Source organism: Cystoisospora suis (genome assembly GCF_002600585.1).
Source record: "Cystoisospora suis strain Wien I chromosome Unknown contig_849, whole genome shotgun sequence".
Lineage (NCBI taxonomy): Eukaryota > Apicomplexa > Conoidasida > Eucoccidiorida > Sarcocystidae > Cystoisospora > Cystoisospora suis.
Window position 1 is genome coordinate 22,563 of NW_027153650.1, and position 10,987 is coordinate 33,549.

Consider the following 10,987-nt stretch of genomic DNA (forward strand, 5'->3'; position numbering starts at 1 on the left):
ACAAACGCGATGATATTTCCCCACGACCAATAAGTCTTCATTCACTCATGATCATACATGCCTAGGAGTCCTTTTGATCTGTATATCAATGCAAGTACCTTGATATTGGCGTAAAGACACCTCCCCGGTGCTCCTCCTTCATAAGGTATCTACTGCATTTTTTGTGCTCGCTTCCACATGTCATGACACCCTCCTACATCAACTGGCTTTTCATATGAACTTCCACATCTTTCGAACTCGAGATCTTCATACATATGCTTCGCACACATCGTGTAATCGGGCGATCATAAGAAAAAAGACATCTCCGAAGTCCCGATGACTCAGAAACGGAGAAGGTACTGAACCGGGGGTACACACATCGCAGTTGAACAGCGTTTGTGGTCTAGTGGTAGAATACCTCGTTGCCATCGAGGTGACCCGGGTTCGATTCCCGGCAGACGCATGAATTGCACTGCTTTGTCTTCTATCCAGTGACGGCTCGTGTACATATATATATACGTATGTGGTTGATTGATCCATCTATCAATCTTTTATACATACCAGCTCTCATCGCCTACTACTTCTTTCCTGTCGTTCCTTGTATACTTGGTAGCAGAGTCTCCAATAGATTGCCATCTAGCTGTCTTTTTCTCTCTGTGACATCTCTACACCTTAACCTCTCCTCAAGAACCCCTGTCTCCTTCCTTCTCTTATTGGGCTACCTGCTGGGAATACACAAAGACGTTGAGGACTTTCCCTATCAGATTTCTCAAAAGCTTCTTTGAAGGTCTTGTATTCCTGTTTCTCTTCGACCCGGAAAGCTCGAAGGGATATATGACTATGAGTAGGGGAAGCGTCACGAACCAGCTACATAGAGAAGATGTGGAAGACTTTCCTATCTCCAAAACTTCCGCTTCTTTACATTCCTCCTGGTGTACTGCAAAGAAGGGCTAGGAAGCACGGTATCCTCCCTCTGTCTCTCTATGTCTTAGACACACACATATACATGCATCCGTGAACATCTTAGTGCGGGAAGAAAAGGGTAACGTCTATATACGCTGCATTTTTCGTTCATATAACCCATCTATCTATATATCTACGCGTGTATATATATCCGTATATGTACAGCTCGATGATTGACTATCGACCCAGAATAGTCGTCGTCTTCATAGTCACTTCGGCATCACGAAGAAAGGCGTTCCTTCCTTCGTCTTTTTGTTTGCTCTTTTCTTGCTCTCTTATGGCCTCTCTCCGATCTTCCTCGTTTCTCTCTTTCGGTCTAACGCGTCGCCTATGGCATATCTATACGCATACCCATAGATCCACAGATGTGTCTCTCTCTTTCTACATATACACGCCTCCCTATAGATATGTATATGCATTAGAGACAATACGATAAGGATGGTAAAACCATGTTCAGACTTCACGGAGAAGGAAGAACACACGCCTGCTGCTGCCTGTCCCTCTCGTTCTCCTCTCTTGTCTCTGTATCATGTGCAAAAACCGCAGAGAAGGAAATAGAAAACGATGAGAAAGGAAAGTCGTCGGAAAGAACGAACGAGAAATCATACTAAAGACACCATCATCAAGAAGAAAAAGAAAGAAAGAGAAGACACGAAGAGAAATAGGGGGAAAAGAGAAAGAAGAAAGGAGACAAAGAGAGGAGTCTGTGAAGATAGGTGGGGGATATATGTACGGATGTCCGGGGTTCTTTTTCTTCTTCCTCTGGAACAAGGGGCAAATGCAGAACAGAAACGATCATCAAACTCCCCCAAGACCAGACATAATGACTCCTACCAACATCGTGACGATCCTATAAAAGGTGTGACGAGGATTCCTACTTCTTCCTCTCACACGAGAAGAATCCATGCATACAAATTCGCATATGCAAACCCAACCAACCACTCCACCCACACACGATCACCTATCAAGCGAACCCTTTGAAAGATACATATATCTCTCCTTTTCTCTTTCATCTTCTACTTTATGATGATCTTCAGGATCATCTGGTTCACATCTCTCTCTTATCCTGCACTTCGCGCTCCTATATTCGGAGAGCTAAGGCCCTCCAGACCCAAAACACCTCACACGTTCTTAAAGATCCTCCTTTCCCCTTCTTTCCATAGATCTTTTTCGCCTCTTCAAGCAGAAGCGCTTCTGGCTAAGTTAAAATTTTGTCTTCTTCTTCTCACTGTAGAAAAACGATATGAATCCATCTAGCCTATCTATCTTGCAATCTGTCTTTATATGTTATATTTTCTCGTTCAGATCTTTATCTCACTCGTAGACAAGTAAATTCCTCCCTTCTCCCTTGCAAACACCCTTCCATTATCCTCCCGTTCTATTGATCGTCCCTCTTGCTTTGTATCATCTTTTCTTCCTTTTCCCAGCCTGAGAAATTCAAAGAAATCTCTAAAGGACTTCACAAGATCCTCCAAGAAGCAGATACAAGATGAGTAGACTCAGCTTGCACATGAAGAGACATATGTGAATTCACACATATATAGACATACACCTCCCTTGTGGTGTCTCATCTAGGTTCTCTACCTTGGAAAAGAGAAGAAAGAAGAGGAAAGAAAAGAGGAAAGAAGATCTATTCTTTCCTCCGAGTCCGTGCTGCGAAACGCCACTAAAGAAAGCCAAGGCCTCTCAAGCGCTCAGCCTGCTACGCTTAAGGTACACAGACACACATAGGGACATATTGACACTTATGTCTACGCACATGCATGTGTGTGCATACACATATACATATATGGACAAATGAGTATCTATAGAATACATATATAGATAGATATAGATATATGCGAATACATGGGAACGTGGTCGAGATGAAAGTGAGGGAATACATAGGGAAGATAGAGATATGTTGAATACATACGTGTAAGTCATATACATCGCACATACAGGCATACCACGATGTTCTCTATGTGAATACACTCTTGAGAGATCGATAGCGAAGATGACGGCACAGAAGGAGAGGAAGAAGAAAAAGAAGAATCTTCTCCCCTGCTTCGTATGTGCATGTCGATCACTTTTACCGAAGAGAGAGACAGAAAGATACTCACACGACGACTGCTACCCCTACGAGGATAACGAGCTCACTCATCCGCGCCCAAGGTATCTTTTTAGATCTCTCTCTTCCTTTCCCTTTCTTTCGTCTTTCCGTTCACCCTCATCTTTTCTATCATTCTCGTGCGTCGCAGAAGTTCCTTATCTACCTACACATCGTGGGCGATAGACGAGAAGCTCGGAGTGGTCTCCTAATGCTCTAGGAAACCTATCGATCTTCTGTGAAAGAACGAAGAAAGGGAGCATGAAGAAGGGGAAGCAGACAGGAAATGTCCCTCCTATTTCGCGTTGGTGTACGGCCCCCCCCCTCCTTCAGGTCTTAATGGAGAATCTGATTCAATAGAACGTCATATCTTTGCCTCCCTGCATTGGGGCTCATATGTTTCTCTTCATAGAGAGCTAACGATGGTGGATTGTGGTCGTGGGGGTTCTTTCCTCCTTCTTCTCCTTCTCTTTCATTTCTCTCCAAAAGACCGTGAAAGATGTTCTTAAGAGATGTCTCTGAAGCCATAAGTTCGTCTTAGCCCCTTTCTTCGTCTTGCTTCTTATCATGTTGATCACCTTCTACCTCATCGTCTTCTTGCACACCGCCAGCATCACTTCCGTCCCCTCTCACCTCTTCCTCTTCTCCTTTTCTTCTTTCTTCTTCTCCTCCTCGCCCTCTTCTCTCTTCATCTTTCTTCTCTTGTTTTTGCTCGAGTTTCCTCACAAGATATCTACAAAGCTGAGCGTGAGAGAAGAAAGCATCTAAAACCTTCATATCTTCTACGTAACAGCTATCTCCACATTCTCTCAGACTTCCTCTCTCTTGTTCTTCTTCTTCTTTTCTCTCCCGTCTATCTACATGGAGAAGAGGCCGGGAACTTGTGTAGAGTAGCGGCGCCGCATTCAAGAGGTGACAGAGAATCTTCTTCAGCTTCAGATCTTCGCCTTTAGGGACTTTTCTCTCTAATAGAGAGGTCTTCAACGCAGAGAGACCTCCGACACAAAAGACACGTGAAAAGCGAAAAAAACTTTCGCGCCGCTCATCCGAGAAAGCATCGAGAGAGAAACAACGTCGATTGCCATGTAGCGACTCAAGTCTCTCCTTGAGGAAGGCTATCCTTCTCTCTCTCTCGACTTCTTTTTCTCCTCCTCCTCTTCTGTGGAAAGAAGAAGAGATGCAATGTTCTTCTGTCTCTTCGATAGAGACATCTGTTGTATTTTTCTTTCTCTCAAAAGAATCTGCACTTTGCTTGCCGGTAGCCGCGAAGGGTGTCACTCTATCGGGTGTCTTTTCCTCTTCATCTTTTCCGCTTGATCTTCTGCTTCCTTTCTCTCCATCTCCTTCTTCTTCCTCCTGGAAAGAACCCCTGTTCTCTTCTTCTTCTCCGTGGTGACGTCCAAGATGAGGAGAAGATGAACAGACTCTAGAAAGCGGAAGAAGAGCAGGGAAAGTCTGATCGCCCGAAAGAAGAATGCGGTCGGCTTTCAAACCGATAAGAAGTACAGGGCACATACCTTGTAAGAGACGTCTACCCAGTCGAGAAGAAGAAGAAGAGCCTTTACTTCTTCTCTTGGACATATCAGATCTATCTTCTCTCTCTTGTTCTTCTTCTTCTTCTCCTCGTCCTATTATTCTTCTTCTTCCTCTCTCTCTACCACCATCTTCTTCCTCTTCAGACATAAACGCATCACCCCTTGAGAATCTCCTCTCTACTCCCTTCCCTCCATCGCTCTCGCTCATCTGACTGAAATCTCGCCTTCTCCCTTTCTCTTGGTCTGTCGTCTTCTCTTCAGTTGAAGATAAAGACAATGAAGATCCCGATCTAGACAGAATACAAATCTCCTTGTACTTCTTCTTCACACAGCCTATCCTACTAGTCGCCTCCTCCAAATGCCGAGATTCTCTCCTTTCTCCTTCAGTCTTCTTCTTCTTTTCTTCTTCTTCTTCCATTTGTCTCCTCATTCTCAGTCTTACTCTGTTGCCGTCTTCATCTTCCTCTACACTCGACACATCACTCTTCTCCCCTGTCTCTCTCGGACTGTCTCCCTCCCCCCTCGCCAGCTCATCTTCTTCTTCAATACCAAGCTTTCTGTGTGAGATGCCCTCCCGAAAGAGATGTCTCCTCGGATAAGGAATCAAAAGATACGTCTTAACTTTCTCTCTAAGAGATTGAAGAAAAGAATGCAGGCCTTTACATTCTCTCCCATTCTTATGAAGCTGATGAAGATGAAAGCTCCTTCCTATCTGCGATGACGGCTGTCGGAGAAGAGAAATAGTACTCGGCGTCTTTTTCATATAAGAAGGCCGAGAAAGCATCTTCTCTTCAAATTGTCGAGAGGAAGACAACTCCATGCACTCTTCCTCTTCTTCTTCATGAGGGGTCCTCGCATGTACAGTTGTTATATGGAGAATATGCTTCACATCTTCTCTTTCGATACAATCGACCGAAAGCCTTTGCTCTCTTGTGTGAAAGGGAGGGCGAGGAGCAGCTACGGAGGGTGACGACAAGGCCACACCATCGAGACTTGATGTGATCGACGATCTAGACCCCGGGGGGAGATAACCACCTGGAGGAGAAAGAAGAGAAGACGAAGAAGAGGTACGGCTTTGGAGAAATGAATGAAGATGACGAGAGTGCTGCGACGATCGTAAGGAGCGATGTGGCAAGTCGCCTTCTTCTAAGTACTCTTGGTCACATTTCGTGGATGAAGAAGAAGAAGATGAAGAAGAAGAAATAAAAGAGGAAGAAGAAGATGAAGAGAGAAAAGAAGAGGAGGAGGAGGAGGAAGAAGAGGAAGAGGAAGACAGATGTTTAGTAGAACGGAAGACATTGCGGGGTGTAATGCCGATTGCGAGCGACTTCAAGAGAGCACGTAAGAAGAAGAGGGGCGGTGAGAAATAGGAAGATGAAGGATTCTGATGAGAGGAAGAAGAGATACGTATGAGTTGCTGGTTCTCTTCTTCTTGAGGTGTGGAAGGATGCAAGCAATGAGGAGAAGGAGGAGGAGAAGAAGAAAGAAGAAAACGTCCTTTCTCTCTCTTAAGCATGTCTGGCCGACAGCTGAACTCCCTTCTCTTTTTCGAGACTTCTCTGAATGACGCATCACCAAAACATTCATCAAGCCTTCTTTCATGTCTTTCTTTTCTTTCATCTTCTTCATTCGCTTCTTCTTCGCCTACTTCCCCCATACCTTCTTGTTCTTCTTCTTCCTCTACCGCTTCATGTCTCTGAGGAGACGGCACCTCTGTGAACGAGAAGCAGATTTCCTTGCCACCGTCTCGTGTCTCCGGTTGCGACTTTCCTCTTTGGGAGATCTTTCTACCTCCTCTCTCACGATCATCTTCTTTCCTTCCTTTCTCGAATCCTATCTCGTTCTTCTTCTTTATTCTTTTTTCCGAGAACTTCGTCGATTCGACTCCCTCCCCCGTAGACTGTATAGACACCTGAGTCAAGACACGAGAATTCTTCAAGAGATTTCTTGATCCTGACATATATCTTGATAACCACATCCAACCCCTCCCAGAATACCCTCTTCTTCCTTCTTCTACTTCTTTCATCTTTCTACAGAGATCTTCAGAAGAAGAAGAAGAAGGCGAAGAAGAAGAAGAATAAAAATGACGGCTTCTTTCTTTCTTTGTCATACTCCATCCTTCTCCAAGAGACAATGGCGGAGGATGAGAAGCATTTGTAGAAGGAGACGAAGAAGTCAAGAGAGAAGATTCAAAAGAAGAAGAAGAAGATTGATGAACGTGATGACGGCGTGGGGGAGGAGTGATAGATGAAGAGGCCAGGGGAGGAGACGGAGAGAACAAGACAGCTGAAGGAGGAGAGCGTCGTGTACATAGTTCTTTAGCCCATCGGGCTAAATCAAGAAAGCTTTCAGGGATCGAGGAATCGAAGCATAACCATACACCATCAAACTCCAGTGTGTAGATCAATCCTCTTACCGATTCTAAAGCTTCTGTCCCTCCGACTTCCCAGAACTCTATTAGGAAAGACGAACTTGACGAGGAAGTAGAACAAGAAGAAGAAGACATAGGCATGAGGCGAGACGAAGAAGAAGAAGGATAGGAAAGAGGATGCTTCATCGCATGAGATGTACCTGATAAGGGATGAGGATCTTCATATGTAAGAGAATGTCTTCTTCTTCTCCAATCCTTTTTCACGTCTCTCCGGTTGTTGTCATCTGTGTCCGTTCTTCCTCTATCTTTCCTCTTCAAAGACAAGGAGCATGAAGTTCTCCTATGCTTGCGAACGCGAAGATTATCATGTGTATCTCCACCTTTCCAAATCAAGTGGAAAATTCTCACTCCACACGTCCATTCGTAGTGATCTCCTCCTCCCTCAGCGTCATCATCCCCCGGTTCTTCTTCTTCTTCCTTCTCGTCTTCCTCTCGCTCTTGTTCTTCTTCTTCTTCTCCCTCTACGACTTGATCGTCACCATCCGTAGACACAAGACGAGGAGACGGAGAAGATGAAGAAAAAGAAGAAGATTGGCGAACGGTTTCTTCTTCTCCTGCGTTTTCTTCCTCGTGATGTTCATCCTTCACGCCCGAAGAAGAGCCTTTGGAAATGCTGTGGTCAAGTGAGACCTTCTCACCGCAAGTCAGAGATGGTGGCAAAGAAGAGGAGGAGGAAGAACATGAAGAAGAGTGTTTCTCACGAAGATTCTCGGAAGGAGGATGAAGACATCCAATCGAAACAGATGAAGAAGGGGGAGACGAGACGCGTAACTGAGGTGCAAATCCTCTTCTTCCGGAAGGGCAAGCAGTGGATGTGGTGATCATGGTAGCTGTTGTAGTAGGTGTACATACACCCCGAGAAAGAGAGGGAGGAGGGAAGAATCGATGACATGGTTTCCCGCGAGGACCAGATGAAGATGAAGAAGCAAAGAGTGAACCTGAAGAAGAAGAAGAAGAGGAAGAAGAAGAAGAAATGTCGTTATATGGAGAATTCTTCAGTGAAGAGTTGTCCTTGAGATGACTGACTTCGATAGACCTCGCTATCCCTTCGTGTAACGCCCCCTTGTCTTTGTATTCATATGGAACCCCCCACTCTACTGCACCTCTCCTTGCTGTTACTTCTACTTCTTCTACTTCTTCGCCTCTTCTCTTTGAAGCTCTCTTCTCTTGAGCACTTTGAAATGAAGAGGAAAGAGAAGCTAAGATAACTTCTTCTCTGGGAGATCTCTCTGTTTCATCTTTTCTAAGCCCTCGATGGTGAAAGGGAGGACCGCTCTTAGATGCGTCAGCTGAACTTAGATGCAATCGACAGTTTCCGCGTAGATCTCTTTCGGTTTTCTCTTCTCGTAAACAAAGGTGGAGAGAACAAGAATCTCTCTTGACCTCACCCTCTTCCTTCTCCTCCCCCTCGTTGTCCTCTCCTAAGGGTCTCCCGTCTTGTTCGGAAGCCTCTGGTCGGGTATGAGAGGGATGTGCGAGAAACGAAGCGACAGGGGATGCTGACGAAGAAGATGAAGAAGAAGAAGAAAGGTGAAGAAGATTGTCATCCGAGGAGGAAAGAAAAGGAGGAGGGTAAGAAGAAGAGGAAGAAGAGCAAGATGAAGAAGAAGGGTTTCCATGGTTTTTTCTTCTTCCTCGTCTTCGTCTTGGCCCACGAGGTGTATAGACACCCCGAGGGATATGACAGAGATTCTGCAAGAAGGTGGTTTTCCCTGACCCCCCGTCTCCCACTACGAGAATCCTTAAAGTGGATGTGGAGGACGATTGATGAGAGGGAGAAGGAAGAACGAAGGGGAGAGGAGGAGGAGAAAAAGACTTTTTCTTCTCTCCAAGTGAAATAGATGAAGAACCAGAAGAAGATAGAGATGCAGATCTTTCACGCTGGCGAGATCCCTTCTTATCTTCTCCCGTCCTCCGCCTCTCTCCTCTCTCGGTAACCCCAGGTTGTGAGCGTTCTATAAAGTTTTCTTCTATCATCTTTTTGACAGATCGAAAGGAGACCTTTCAGAGAAAAGTTTTCATACATTCGTTCACACTTCATTCTCCTCTTACGCGTTGCCGTCTCTTCCATCTCTTATCTCTCTCTCTCTCTGTCTCGGATTGTTGACCGTTGTATCGCTTTTCTCTCGTGTGCACTCCATAAAAGACATCTCCTCGTGTTCTTCCTCTTCCTGCTGAATAGGAGAAGATGTCGAGTCTGAAAATCCCCGATTGGGAGAAGAAAAACGTGCAAGAAGACTTGGCTCAGGATGAAGAGAAGCCTGGTAGGATGTGAAAGAACGTCTTCTATAAAGTCATGCATATACAGGCGTATGTATATGTTGGACCTATAGGCCAAGGCATCCTCCTTCCCCCTTGGCTCGCAACTCCTGCATAAGATACTCATCATCTAGACAAGCCAGTGACATCGCAAATCGAAACCAACTAGCTCTTCATCTACATGGCTAGCTAGGTGTCTAGCTAGTGGGTGAACCACGTGAACATCATCAACGATCTCCTTCCTCTACGAACAAACAGTGAAGAAGAGCGGAAGGAGGGAGTAGCAGAAAAGAGACCAAGAGCATCTCTTTATCTCTCTCTCTCTTCTCTGTTACAAAAGATGATTCGACAAGAGAGAGGCTTCTCTCTCCCCCCCTCTCCAGCACATCCTTCCTTCTTTCTTTGCCCTAAAGAGCCAACCAAACTAGCTATGAAAAAAAGTCTGTTTCTTTTCATACCCCATGCTAACAAGCTAAGCATGCGCGGAGTGTTATGTCGTTCAGGATGGAGGGAGGAAAGTTTCTCAAAGAGAGAAAACAGCCCTCGCCCTCCCTCTCTTGTCTATCCTTCGTTCCTTCTCCCTAGTGTTGTCTCCTCCTGTCGAGTCATACATACGGGATAACAGGTCACTTTCTCTTCGGCAACAGACGAAAAGAAGGAGACAAAAGAAATCCTTCGTTTCATGACTCAGTCAAGATGCCACTTGCTGCCTTCTCGACTAAGAGATCCTTTCATCGAAGAATAGGAGCGTCTGGTCTCTGAAAAGGAGAGTTTGCTTCTCCGCTCCCCCCCCCGCCACAGATCGTCTCTAACTGACTCCATGTGACGCTCTCTACAGGGACACGAACGAAGACATTGAAGATCTTTGCATAGAGGAGAATAATATAGAGTCACTACAGATATCGTGCCTAGGTGAGGTTGTTCGTCTTCGCTCCTGGCTCAACAGATCGGATCCTCTTCGCAAGGTGAAAGAAGTGTTTATGGAGAGATTGATAAAGGAAGAGGATGAGGAGAGCTCGTCAGGTCTTGAGGAGGAGATTCACCTCATGCTTAGAAACACAGGAGGTGAACGGCTTCTTCTTGATAAGAAGAAGAAGATTCTAAAGGTTAGGTGTACAGACAGCTACGTTAACTTTCGAGGAAATGGGAGAAAATCGTTCCCCGTGAAAAGAAGAGGAGGAAGACAAGAAGCGACACAAAGAGAGTGAGAGAAGTAGGTATAGTTAAGAGAGAAGAATCCCCAAACAAGTTGTAAGAGAAGGAGAGACGATGAGGAAACAGACCGGAAGGCTTGTAGTCGAGAAGCAACATAGGAAAGAGATGATGATTTGAAATGAAACTACTAGAGGAAAGAGGGAAAGGAAACCAAGAAGAAGAGGCAAGGTGAGGAGAAGAAGTCCAAAAAAGAGAAAAGAGAAACAGCTTCTGCTGCTGTAGGTTTTTTTGACAACCGAGAGAGAGAAAGGTAAAAGGAAGGAAAGACAACAAAGAAGAAAGACCAAGAGGATATTTGTGATGTATCCGGAGAGAAAATAGAACAGTCAGCCCAGTTGAAATGAAAAGAAGAAAGAGGGAAGCAAGCGAGAGAGAGAGAGAACTAAGAGAGAAAGGGAGATCCTACAGAATCATCGTCACCATCACCCGATACGAAGACGGACAGAGAGCCGGACAGTTGGAAAAGGAAAGGGAGGAGCCAAGAGTGGAAAGAGATAAGGAGATACAGAGAGGAAG

At 45.2% G+C, this 10,987-nt stretch overlaps 1 protein-coding gene across 1 annotated transcript; it reads right to left on the bottom strand.

Moving 5' to 3' along the window:
- Positions 1-460: 460 nt before the first annotated feature.
- CSUI_002044 (uncharacterized protein) lies at positions 461-10,987 on the bottom strand. Its single transcript, XM_068062246.1, has one exon. The coding sequence runs from the start codon at positions 8,972-8,974 to the stop codon at positions 3,569-3,571; it is 5,406 nt and encodes a 1,801-aa protein (XP_067925779.1). The 5' UTR covers positions 8,975-10,987; the 3' UTR covers positions 461-3,568.

Bases quoted from the DNA above. Each gene is read 5' to 3' on its own strand.
- CSUI_002044 (XM_068062246.1), bottom strand. From the start codon at position 8,974: ATGATAGAAGAAAACTTTATAGAACGCTCACAACCTGGGGTTACCGAG.